Source organism: Sceloporus occidentalis, unplaced genomic scaffold (genome assembly GCF_023333645.1).
Source record: "Sceloporus occidentalis isolate IW3139 unplaced genomic scaffold, rSceOcc1.0.p SCAF_63, whole genome shotgun sequence".
NCBI classification, from domain to species: Eukaryota; Metazoa; Chordata; class Lepidosauria; order Squamata; family Phrynosomatidae; genus Sceloporus; species Sceloporus occidentalis.
The window spans coordinates 5,628,970-5,642,964 of NW_028317043.1; the positions used below are offsets into that span (position 1 = coordinate 5,628,970).

At 35.5% G+C, this 13,995-nt stretch overlaps 1 protein-coding gene across 1 annotated transcript in view; it reads right to left on the reverse strand.

Moving 5' to 3' along the window:
• LOC149287228 (MAM and LDL-receptor class A domain-containing protein 1-like) overlaps positions 1–13,995 on the reverse strand; it is a 177,922-nt gene that overhangs the window by 126,449 nt on the left and 37,478 nt on the right. The window contains exons 16-22 of the mRNA XM_089493201.1: positions 9,688–9,844; positions 8,059–8,169; positions 5,163–5,376; positions 4,203–4,447; positions 3,018–3,315; positions 2,686–2,931; positions 2,097–2,254 (exon numbers count right to left, since the gene is read on the reverse strand). Coding sequence (XP_089349327.1) covers positions 2,097–2,254; positions 2,686–2,931; positions 3,018–3,315; positions 4,203–4,447; positions 5,163–5,376; positions 8,059–8,169; positions 9,688–9,844 — 1,429 coding nt within the window. The remainder of the gene's footprint in view (positions 1–2,096; positions 2,255–2,685; positions 2,932–3,017; positions 3,316–4,202; positions 4,448–5,162; positions 5,377–8,058; positions 8,170–9,687; positions 9,845–13,995) is intronic.

Here is a 13,995-nt window from a genome sequence, read left to right on the forward strand (position 1 = left end):
AGCCCCCTTTAAGACTGGCCTATATTTCTATGAAGTGCCTGCTTTTACACAAGTATCTCCAACACTATTAAATTTTTTTGCAAAATAAAAAGTTCAAGTAATGGGTAGCTAAAGAAAATCTCAATGGACATATATATATATATATATATATATATATATATATATATATATATGAACGCAAAATATGATTTATTTAGTGAACAAATACTAATGTTAAGTCTCTTTAAAAGGGAACTTCCACCAAATGTTATAGCTAGTGTCCGATTCAGGTTACTTTATATTAGACATTTGTATGTGTTCTTGCTCTATTAACATTGTCTCCTTATTATACTGCTGTGATAAACAACAGAATAGCTAATTGTTAATCGCCCGGTCGGGCACCCTGACTAGGGAAAGTTAGAACAGACTTCATTAGTACTGTCATAAAGAATGAACTTAGTGTGGTAAAGTAATCCGAAATATCACAAGACTGACAACAATGGCACTGTATACAGCACTGTATTTTATGCTCAAGAAAAAAATAAAAAAATAAAAGAGAGAGTCCCTATCAGGGTAAAACATAAACATAAATAAAAGCAATAAAGCTTTACAAGTGGCTTACAAGTAAAGTTATTGCTATAAAGAGAACTATCATAATGCTGTTTTACTACCAAAGTCTGAACAGTTACTAAACATAGCCTAAACATAGCCTAGATTTAACTACAAACATCTGAGTTTTTTATAGAATATATTTTAAGTACAGTTCCAATATTTCATGTAGGCAATTTTGGACTCAGTTAGTTAATTCAGGTCATATTGATAATGCCCTAATATTGGATTGCTGGATTAAAACCACTTTGTAATCACTTTGTAACAAATATGACACTTTGAAACATATGTTGCATAATTTCCATGTAATTTAATAACATGAAGGCAAATGTAATTTTTGGGTTTTTATGTATTTTGTGTATTATGCTTTAAGAAAATAAAATTAACGTGCTTATATTAAAAATATATTATCTAAAAATAAAGTACATTTATGTGCACTTCACACCGATACACAGCATTTAAATCAGATGTCTGTGGATTAACAGTCTCCCTGTGTCCTGTAGAATGTTTTGGTGATGATCCGGTAAGGGGAACAAACGTGATCCATATGAAAACACGCTAGAAGTCCTCACCACAAGGACCTGTTGCTTTTGATAAGCTCACTGGACAAACTTTCAGGTAAATACATTTATGATCTGGTATTATCAATGCTCTAGGAATCAAAACTGATTACAGGGCAGCCTTTAATCACCCGATGGGTTGTAACATTTAGCTCTCCCATGAGAGAGAAGACCTGCTTCCCAGACTTGGCCCTCCCACCTTATGAAGATGGTCTGCCACCGTTCTCATTCAGCTGCCTAAGTTTAAATGCACTACTGCTCGCGTATTACAAATGAGGTTCATAAACTTTATACCTTTTAATTGGGCCAATAATGGGAAATATTTAAAATTATACAAGATTTCAAAAAGCAAAGGTCTCTTCTTCTGTAACGGTAAATGTTTTCTATGTTGCTCAAATAAAATGTATCAACTTTAGCTAAAGCCACAATTGTCTCTTGTGCTAACATGACTGTATCAATTTACCCTATTAGAAGAATAAAAAGTTCATGCCTATGATAAACATCATAAATCTAGCAGTGATTGTTTTGATGTTAAGCCTATACATAGCAAAACAGTCAAGAGGTACATCCAAGTCCTGGGTCTTCTACATGCCTGTAGGTATATAGTGTACATGCAAGTAGGTTTGGAAAAGCAAAAATTAGCAATATGGACAGCTATATAACTGTAGCAATGCTGGTGATTTAAAGTCACAGTGGCAGATCTGTGAGCTGGAAATTATATTTCCATTTTTTCATAACTTTAAAACAATAGATTTCTGTTACTAGCTAAGTAATTAATCTAGCTAACCTAATATAGTTACTTAAATATCTGGCCATACTCCATTGTGAAGGAGCCTTGCATTATATGGTTTAGTATTGTATAACTGTTATCCCTTCAAGTTGTTCTGAAGTACGTAAAACCAAATACTATATAAACAACTTATAAAAATGAATAAAAGTATCTCTTACCTTGATGAGAATCTGTATTGTTCCCGTAGCTTTTGATGACCTGTAGTACCAGAAGCTCAGTGTACAGTCCATGCTTGACTCTTTCCACCTGGAACTTTTTATATGGGCTTTCTCACCCTTTAATGCAACCAAAGAAGTTTCAAGACACACAAAGTGGCCTGGAATATGGAAACATAAGCACAAAGACCGCTTACTTACTAATGCTTTATATGTGTTGCTTCACCTAACGTGCTGAATGAAACACTTTTATAACCAAACGCAGAAACATAGAGCTGAATTTAATGAGCTGTCTAAACCTCTCTCATCTCCCTATATACCCCTAAAAAGGCTACCTTAACCAATTAACAACAATCGGCAATTTAACAAAATGGTGTTTTAATGGAAAAGAATAATAATGCATATCCTGCTGAAAGGAGGTGGAGATAACTCCCCCACACCGTGCACATATGGTCGGTTTTAATAGGAATAGACTTATTATTTTAATATTTAGCATTAGATAGGTTTATATAATGTATAGCATTAGAATATGTAGAATTTGGGAAAAACATCCACTTTAATATTATGCAAAGTGTTTAAAGCAAAATAATACCCATCTCTGTTCCTAGAGTGTGGTCTGTTGGAGGACTCAGAGCTTGAGAAGAATGCCTTCCTAAAATCCAGTTGAAGTTGTCAGCCTGTGAGTTCTGCCATCCACACATGTCTTTTTCAAAGGTGCAGGATGTCCCGCAGTCACTTTCATCTGTATAATCACCACAATCATCCACAAAATCACATCTTTGCTCAGGTTGGTAACACCTTTTATTACTGCATTGCAAAAACCCTTGCAGACAACTTTCTGGAAGAGAAACCACAAAATTAAGGTTATGTTTAAATTTAGCATATCTTTGAATGTCATATAAATACATAAGGCAGCATATTTACCTTTCATAGCTGACTTCTGCACAGACTCCAGGGACCAGGTAGATGAAGGCAGACACTCATTAGAAAACACTATATCATCCAGAGCTAAGTCTCCTGTCTGGTCTCTTCCAATTCTTCCTTCAAAGGTGACATAGTAGTCTTCTCCAAGTTCATAGAGAGTTAATTCCTGTCTCTGCCAAAAATTTCCCTGGTCTCCTGTAAGGTTTAGCAGTGATCTTTGCTCTTGATTGCTTACTGTCACCTGAGTTACTGACAGAGAGCCGATACCTTCACCATACATGTGGAAATAAAAAATAATCTGAAGCAAAGAGTAACATTGAGATGGAAGTTACTCTCAGGAATTTACTTCAAGTTAATAATACAGAGTCTCAGATGAGATGGATATTTTTCATTAGTAAAAAGGAATTCGCTTTACATGGAAATTAGTTAGAGTCAACTTTAAGTTGAGATACAATCATTTCTCAAAAAAACTTTTATTGTGTCAGTCATACTGTATCTTTACTTAAATTGCAATGAGTTCATAGGGAGGACTAATCATGCAGATCATGAGAACCAAATCGGATCCATTTCTTCTTATATATAAAGCATCATTTTTATGTATATCTTATTTTAATCGCTAAACACAGCTACATAGGTTTAGTTAAGTTGATGGGACTGTAAAATGTAGGATTTCGAAATGAGGGAAATCATACTGGGAATGCTGTGATATGGGATAGCACAGGTCAGAAGAAGTTAAATGTGTTTAGCACGAAAAAAGAGGTTGATGGCTTGTTTACTTGATAAAGTAAGCCCCCTCCTGGACCAAACAAAAAAGGAAGTTGTAGGAGCATAATGGTTTGATTAAAATGATGTGGTTTATGATTTAGATGACAGGAGACCTGTTAGAAGAAGACTAAGGGCTGATAACATTGAGCCCAGGTCCAACGGCTCAGAAATAAAACAGGCCAACAACAATGGCCTAGTGGACCTCTGACCCCTTGCCTGCCCCTCTGCCCTCCTCTGTGTACATGCATATCATAGGTTAAAACATTTATCACGTGTAGTCAAACAATAGCCTATCTGTATATCTACTTATTGTATAGTTGTCAGACCGTCTGCTTTTGTGACAGTTACTTTTATCAAGAATCAACCTTCAACCGCTCAATGAAATCTGGTGGCTATTGTGTATTTTGGTTGATCCCTTACTTTACAGTTTCTGCTCCATCTGCTGATCCTTGGTCCTGATAATGTTGCTCCTTGCATTGGTAGTCGTGGAAATGAGCTTTCTATGAAGATATAATAACCAGATGGGTTTTGCAAGGTATGATCGGTTGCTGGTCCCGTGCCATAAGTTGGAGTGCTGCCAGATCCCAGATTCCAGTTGAAGTCATCATTCTCGTCCTGTTTCCAGTCGCAGAGGTCAAATTCAAAATTGCAACGTCCAAAAAACCCTAAAAAGTGAATAATATGGTATGAAATGACATGCATTAAACCAACAAACCATTTACATTTGCTATTAAATAACATTCTTAAATATGTTTATTTTTTGTTACTTGTTACATTTACCTTTTATATTTTACATATGCTTAATATTTTGCCTTTACTAAACATATAAGTAAAATATTATTAATAACAATAATATCTTGCCATAAATCAACAGTTTTGCAAAGCTAGTCAGAGTAGTGTTCTTATGTGGTATATATGTTTCTTAGGCTTTATATGTGCAGTCATTCCATCATATAACAATATCCATGAATTCACAGCATTATTCACAGATCATGAAATTCCGCTCGAACAAGCCTTAGCAAAAATTTTCATACATTTCCTTTCAATAAAGCATATACAACAAATCAGAACTTTATAGAAATGCTTCTGGAGAAGAAATGTATTTACAGTACTAGCCTACTGCTAAAAATTTAAATGAAAATTCTACAGTGTCACTTATTCTGCTTTTTTGGGGACTAATCATAATTACAATTACTATTTTGATGTATAATCTTGTGAAGGTAACATTTAATTTTTGGCTACTTTTCACTTGACCGTTACTCTGGAATATTAACAACATGGTCCCTTGTTACTGTGGCTGATTGAACTGCGTATGTCAGTGTTTATCAGCACTAAATGAATCTGCATAGTAAATGCTATGTAAAACAAAATATGACTCACTACAGATGTAAGGATTCTCATCAGAGTTGTCAGCGCAGTCATTAACAAAATCACATAAGTTGTCCTTAGGAATACAGTATTTATTGGAACACATGAATTCATCAGTTGTACATTCCTTGTCAAGGATCAGCATTGGGTCACAGTCTTCAAAGGAAATGTCATCGACTGTCACATCTCCTACATAACTCACTCCACGCAAAGCTCGAAGGACAATCTACAAAAGCAATGTGAATACGTATTATCCCCTGCAAGGTTTAATGTAACTTGATCACAGTTCCTTGTGAGATTAACATAGATCTGATAGTATAGGAGTTTTCAGGAAACGCAGTTTCACCTCCTAATATCACTAGGTATTATGTAGGGCTATTGAGCTTCTTCTGCAAGGGCTGAGTTGACCCCGCAGAATGCATAGTTAATGTAAGATTTAAAAGTCATCTCACTGGTTTAACTATATAAACCCCTCTTGCATGAAACTCAGTAGAATTGATCCTTAACTATGCATAATGAGGCCAGTTTAGCCTGTTTGACTACTAAAGCTGCATAGTGAAAACTCAAGAATTCTAAACAATACCCTATTTTAAGGTCAAGGACCAAGCAAAATTCTGCAACAGGTAGAAAAACAGGCAATTTAGATGGGCTGAAAGGTCCTTATCTTTCAAGAAATTCTGTTTCTCTGTGTGTTTTTAAAGTGTGACAACATTTTCAAACACGCGTCTTTCGGTTTTTAATGTTGTCACTTTCCTAGCAGTTTTCATTTTTAAACCTAGTATAAGCACAGGGGTGTAACTAGAATCCACAGGGCCCCAGTGCGAAAGTTGCCCCGGGGCCCTCCTACTTTACCAAGCAAAATGCCCCATGGTGCAGCTTTGCCCTAAACAGCTTGTAAGTGCCTTCAGTGGCCCAAATTTGCCATCCTAGTCCCCAAATATCTTGTCTGTTCACCTTTCCCCAACTTGTCTGTATCAACTTTGTCCCCAAATAACTTGTCAATACCCCAAACAGCTTGTCTGTGACATATGTGCCCCCAAACAGCTTGCTTGTGTCATCTTTATTCCCAAACAGCTTGTTAGTGCCCTCAAACAGCTTGTATGTGCCACTGTTGTCCCAAACACTAGTCAGTGCCCCCCAAAAGCTTGCATGTACCATCTTTGCCCACAAACAGCCTGCCTGTGCCTTTGTCCACACCTGCAGGAGTGGTGTGTCTCTCTTACTCTGTGTCATTTGCAAGCTAATCCAGCATGGGTCAGACACAATGTACAGGCAGAGTGTGAGAGATCATGCGACCAGATGATCTCTACACTCTCCGTGCTGATGATTCTGCTGCATCTAATCCTGATAATTTGCTCTCTACCTTCCCCTTAGTTGTCTCTTTCCTTCCCATTCTTTGTACCCAATCCTTTTTCGTACCTCTTGTTTTTCTCTAGTCTTCGATGCCTTGTAACGGATCATGGATAAATAGAAGATGTCACAATTTGGCCACACCACTTTTAGGAAATATGGCACACAACCTCCTTCTAGTATAATTCAGGTGATTGACATCCTTTTAAATCTCTATATAAACCTTATATACTTGTTTTGAAGCATAAGTGACCATGGGCAGACTGAAAACCAAACTGTTTTCCAAACTGTCTACCATTTAATAAAACGTTTGTTATAACTTAGTTACACAAGAAATGCCAAGGGTAAATATAATGATGTTTTTTTTAAGTGTAATGTAATTATAATTGGTTTAGGCTTTTTTCAGCAGATTACTTAATTATCTAAGAAGGAGCCCTGATCCTATTGAACATATGATAGATTGGCTTCCACACTGTATAGGATGCTAAACTAGGTTTCCTAACAGATATACATATTGTGTTAATTATTTGGCTAGATGACACATTGTTGAACATATGGTACATCCAATTAAGGGCTATACTGCTGACATTTTTATGCAACTATATTTCAGCTTCAATTCTATAAAAAGGACATCCAGTTTAAATCTATCAAGAATATGGCTAGGAAATAACAAGGGTAGTATTATGTATCTGCTAAGACTATTTTAATTTGCATTGAAATACCCAGAGGTAAATTACCCAAGGGGCACATGGAGCCCCCATCCTGTAGTTAAGTGGGAGTGCCTTAGGTCACAGACTGTGCTCTTCCTTTGATCCTTTAGTGTCCCTCCATGTTACATGGACTTGGTGTCAAGTCATAGGCTTTGCAGGAGATCATACCCGGCTTTTAAGAAGTGCGGACCCCGGAAAACAAGGAAGTGCCTTGAAGTGCAATGTCTGATAGCAACTCTAGATCAGTTTAGAGGAGCTTTAGTGTATGTGATAATATTATGTTGTACCCTATTAAAAATACAAAAATCTCCACCCGGCAACCTGGGGAAGCATGGAGAGTACCGAGGTATAGTAATTTCCAGGCACAACTTTCAGTCTCGCTCCTGCCTCTTATAATATCTTGCAAAAATAATTTTCTTCTCCTATGCCGCTATTGCCAGTTTGGTGATATGTTGGGTAGCATTTTAGAAGCAACATCATGCCATGAAAGATTTCAATGTGTCATATAGACTACAAATTCTACATTCTCATTTGCAATGTAATTTTTATCAAAGTGCACCTTACAATAGCAGAAACTTTCTGCTCACTTCTGCTGCAGAGACACAAATAGAAACTATATGGAGCTTTTCAGCACTGTTGAGTACTAACACAATATTCTTTATGTTATTATTTAGTCACATAGTTTAATCATAGAAATTTCTGTTTGCCTCTTACCTTTTCAGTCACCCCTGTACACAACTACAGGCCTTCAAAGCCACATACAGACTAGGATTTTTAGTAAAATTAATATTTAAAAAAATCAAATAATAAAATAAAATAATCAGTAAATCTATGATATTTTTACAGACCTGAAAATGTGTTAGCGTCCCTAAAAATACTTCTGCTCTCTTCCACTGGGCACCTTGCCTGCCACTTTGAGACCACAGCTTGTAACTTAAATTGCCAAATTGAATTAAAACCTGGAAATGGAATACGGATTATAATAATGTAAATGTACAGGATTTTCTCACAAATAATTTCACTAATATAATAACTGAAGGACTGTTTTACATTACAAATAATAAAATATGTAGAACATAAAGTAGCATTCTATGAGCTAATGAAATATATATCTCCAACATTCACTCTATATCAATTAAAATGTGTTATTAAAATTGAGATTTAACAAACTAGCTCTTTGTATACTAATGGACTTCTATATATCCTAGTTAAACTGTGCTCATTACGGCTGTGAAATTGTGAAATGATCCAAAGTAAAGTATTTTTGTTGGTTCTTTGTAAACGGTAATGATAAAAAAACCCCCCACACGTTGTAATTGTATTACAATTACATGAGAATTTGATGTTAGGCTTGTAATGAAAATTTCTAGTGATTAATCAACCTAGAAAAACATCTGGGCACTGTATGGTCTTTGATATATTGGTTGAATAAATCTTTTGAAAATATTCTCCTTGTGATAGATAACCCTTACAAATAAGAAAAATCACAGGGGACTGAACAAAAATACATGACTTATAAAGTAAATGTTTGTAGTTACATATAATAGCTAGACCTGGAGATTTGGTCATTAACACTTTAAGCACAGACTTTAACTGTTCTGGACTGAAGGAGAGGGGTCGGCATGGGATGGGGTCTGACAATTTCCAAGCATTTTTAGGTACTAACTAATGTATAAATGTTTGGGAAATTTAGTTTGTGGCTGACATTGTTAAAATTGTAATTATCTCTAAATTTGTTGTTACCTTTGGCTTCCTATTGTGATATCCACTTCACATTGACACATGTTCCCTCTTTTACCAGACCAGCAGAAATACCAGCTGTTGTACTGCTTTTATAGGGCAAATTTATTAAAATATGGCTTTGAATTACCGACATAAGGCAATTTATTAAAAATATATATATCATAGCAACAAATGAATATGATACAATGGATAACCAGTGACACGACACATGTTTACTGGTTTTCAGGTACTGCATTGTTTGTCGCATATGTCCTTGCATAGTAATAAGATATGAGGTTTTGCCTATATATCATAATAAAGAATATCCATGTAAATTGATTGCGTTCCAGTTTTTGGCTCAAGAAGGTTTGAAAATGAAAGCTATAACATTTCAGGACACAGCCCATATGCTACTGAATCAAGCTTTACTCCCTGTTAGGCTCTTGCCTACTGTTAAACAACAAGTGAGCTAACTTCTAAAAACACCACGGGGTGTACTGAGCACAGGCTTCATTCACACACAATAGACAGAGTGAATCAATCATAAGAATTCAGCTGGGCTCTCATTAAGTTATTTACTGCCAACTCATCTTGGTGTTCATGATGGAATGATGACATGATGTCCAGACGCGTGAAATGCACCACATCCCATCATATTGACTTTTTTAATCTTTATTGTATAAAACCACACTGACAGCAGATAACCTAGTCTTCATAGCATTTGATGATGTAATAAATAACCTTAAAATGCTTACTTCTAAAGTGCCCACAGTTGCTCCATTCATATAACTCCAAAACGCCAGCTTGCATTTGGGTCCAGTTTGAGAAATCACAGGAGTCATGATCTCAGCTATATGACCAAATTGTCCATTAGAACTATCTGCATATATGTACCAGCCTTCCTCTGAGGACCTAAAAAATATTTAAAAAATCAATACAAACTTTCAGCATTTTCACAAATTGTTATACATATAGCTTGGAGGCTGTCAACCACCACAGTTTATACATGTGAACTAAATTCTGGAACGTGGTGATACAAAGAATGGTTCCACTGCCCTGATTGATAATAATTCAATAAAACTGAGGAAGATCTTTAATGAAAATTACACTTTGTTTCAGGTATTTAAGTACTTAAATCTGACAATGAAACTTAACCATTAATGCAAAATCTACACTAATATACAGTTGCAATTTATCAACCCTTAAAGAAATGGGCCTGGAGCATTTCATAATTAGGTCACATCAGAAGACCTTATTAGAAGGCACTAAAAATCCCTTAACATGTTTGTTTCACAACTGGTCATCCAAGTAAGGACAGTAATGGAATAATGGAAATTATGAACAGAGGACCAAGGCTTTGATCACAGATCATGGGCCAATCCGCAACAAAATAGCACCAAGAAGCCCCTTTATTTCCCCTTACATGCATATATAAGTTATACATTTAGAATGCCACTGTAGGCATACACATCTTGTGGAAGCCCCATGTATTGTGGATGCTTCTGTTGCACACCTGACAGGTACCAGAATGACTACACACTGGGGCATTTTCTGGGATGATTGGCCCCACCCAGTGGCCCAGGTGCCCCAGCAGCTACCTGACTTGTCCAGCATTAAGATCAGCCCTGTAATGATCTGCTACAAAGACATTATTATGCGTATATAACCTATACTATTATCTCTCAGTTACATCGTGCCAACAATTTACGGAGCACAGGGTACAACAAAACTAGAATTGACAGATAAACACAAACCAATCCATTAGGGAAAAAAGGGCTCTGCTGGCAAGATTACAATCTAGAGGGAATGGGGTGTAAAGAAACATACAGAAAGAAGTACAGATAGCGTCAATTGAAATATTGAAATAAAAGTTAATTATTTACTAGTTACTGACAACAATAGTGATATTGTAATTTATTGTACAAAACAACCATTTTTATTCTTGTTTACAAGGCATTATTTAGTGTTCCCAAATTAATTCTAAATATCGGCATATATAAATATTGACATGGATGTAGTCATAATTTTCTTTTTCTGTTAGTTTCCAGACTGAAACAGATTTACTGCTGTATTTTCTACCTCCATTAAGGGTGATATTGTAAATGAATGAGGTGATGTTTATATTAGGATATTGGTTCCCATTGATTGAATTCACTATAAATATGTCAACACCTAATACATTACAGATTACTGAATGATGTTAACTGCTCGTTTCATTAAGCAGATGAAGTAAATTATTTCAAGTGATCTGATTTAGGAAATTATTCACGAGAATGACTAACTATGATATACAACTATTAAAAGCAAAGGAAACCTAAAGAATAACAATGTTAGTATTTTAGTATTAAATTGCATGGTACATATCTCTTTAAAATAAGTCATAGGCTAATACCTATATTAAAAGTAGTCTAACCTCTAAAGGAATCATTTCAATGGCTCAATAAGCAGAAACATCCACTTGTTTGATATCAGGGGTGGGGGGCAATCAGGCAATTGCCCCCTCAGACCAGTCCAAATGAGGTTCAAACTGGGCCAGTCCAATTTGGAACAGGTGGGAGTGCAGTGGAGTCATGTAATACGACATTATATGAACCCAGGTTAGGAGTACAGCCTCTAGTACAGTGTGAGAGCAGCCATAAGGAAGAGCTCCAGACAAGGTAAAGGTTTGATGTACCAGGTGTGATGGAGTCACTTGGTCATATTTTCTGTTTCAGTGTGGGTATGTAAGTGTAGGTGTGTGTTAGTATGAGTTATAGTGAGTTTAGGTGTAAGTGTGTGTACTAGTGTGTATGTCTCTGGGAAGGGCCAAGGACTTGGGGAGTCACTCAGCTATGCCAGGCCTATGGTGACCGCTTTTTAAATTTGGCACCTGAATCGCTTTACATACTTAGCCCCACTGGTAGGACCAAATAGATGTTCTTGTGGTGTGGAAGATTCCATTGGTTACTACTATAATACGACCACTTTAAAAACGTTAAAACAGCATAACTTTATAATAACTTCAAAAGATTTGCAGAAGAAAACCAAACATGTCTATGGATCTATAACCTGTAGATTATAATCACATTGTATTCTTATTGAAGCCAGTAGTAGTTATGAAATGTGTGATGATCTGAATCATAGTAAACCAATTTAACATGTAGGATATCCAGTCGTCATTAAATATACAGGACACATAAAAGATTCATGTGAGTTAAGAATAAGTGAAGTCCATATCATTCATTTTTAATAAATACTATACATTGAAGTGTGTGCCTGACCTCCTATAGCTAAAAGCCTATAATGTGAAAAGACAAATAAATATATTTTTATTGATGACCAGTTAGCTTAACTTTTTAAGGACTGGAAGGGTATTACAATGTTTTTGCTCAGCATGCTGGCACTTTAAGGGTTAGCTGTGAAAACAAGCATCGCCATCAATTAAAGTTATCAACACTGAAAATAAAAATCTATGTTAATAAGAAATAGATAGTAAGGCAATTTGTAGCAAACAATGTTTGTTGATCTAGTTATGTGTGCCATATTTTTTTGGGGGTGACAAAAAAGAGCATGTCGAGATGATATTACATATTTTTCTACAAGGTTTTTGACTGCTACCTTTCAATGAATCTGTCTTATCAGTTAGTGGAGTATAGCTGTCACTTTTAAAAAATGCCACATATAACTCAAATGCAAAAATACTGTACTACTTTGTTGGAGTGGAAAGTGTCATAACGTATAGAAGATGGCGTTCCGACCCCCCACGCCCCCAAGATCCCATAGGCTGTGTTCATGCTCATTACAGCCTTTTGGAACACTGGCTGGGAGAGTCGTCCAAAAGGACACATGTACTGTTATTGAGACTGCTACGGACATACAGTGACCATGGGCAACTCCAAAGTCATTATCTACTGCATAGTGATGGGGCCAAAGGGGCAATTATCTACCCGGAATTCTACACAGTGATCCTGCTGTTCAATTTATAGACACTTGGATGCAATAGCTTTAATCATCCCACCATTAAAAAAATACTTATGTGGATGCTGATAAATAAGATATTCCTCCTATCTGGTGAAAGCTTCTTTAATAATGGGAAAAAGGCATACGGTTTATTTTATTCTGTTAAATTACCTATATGGTTTAGAATCATTGCATCTGACTATCAATGAGCTATAAGATTTCTAACAGTTTTTCCTCAAAGCAACTCCTGAAATCTTACCTCTTTTATTCAATCACCACACCGTGTCTTGTGTGATTGCTTCCTCTTTGTAGCGTGCAGAATTTCACACAGTAGACTTGACTTTCCCTGAGGTGTCACTTGATGCATGTCCAAAAAGCTCATTCTAATTTTCCAGTATGTGCTGTATAAGCACTCTACTTCTATCTTTGGCAAAGCCTTTTTTTATGCTCACTATTTGTTTTTTTCATACATCGTTTTAGAATATAAAATATACATATCTACCGTATTTAGATAATATATAAAAAAAATAGCAAGTAGTCTGCAAATATTTTTTCATTACTAGAGATTTTCATGCAATTGTACAAATAAAAGTAGAATACAAGTGTTCCTGGTTGTAGATAATTATTTTTTAAAATGCCAATATGTGATAGAAAATTTATAAAGTATGGACTACAATAAAATCGAATTAGGGCTGCTGAATGATTTTTAATAACATTCTACAGAAAGCATTTACAGTACTTTGCAAATATGGATTTTGACATCTATTATGTTTGTATCCTATTTACTGGCACAATCTGCATGTTGTATGTTTAAGTTTAATTTGAAAAAGTAAAATAATATTACTCTAAGCAGAAGACAGAAGGATTGATAGTAATATAATGAAAATGCCCTTTAATTCAATTGCCAAGTTTAACAGATTGGAGTTATAATATATAATATTCTGCTCGCTAGAAAAATTAGAAGCAGAACCTACAATGATTTAAAAACATAACTTTTTTTCAGTCTTAGATTTTACAGAATTATATTTAATTCTAGCAAATAAACAAAATTAAAAGGCCGCTATAAAATGGCTATTTGGGTGAACAATCTAAATAACAACGCTTGACGCTAGCAATGCTATTTT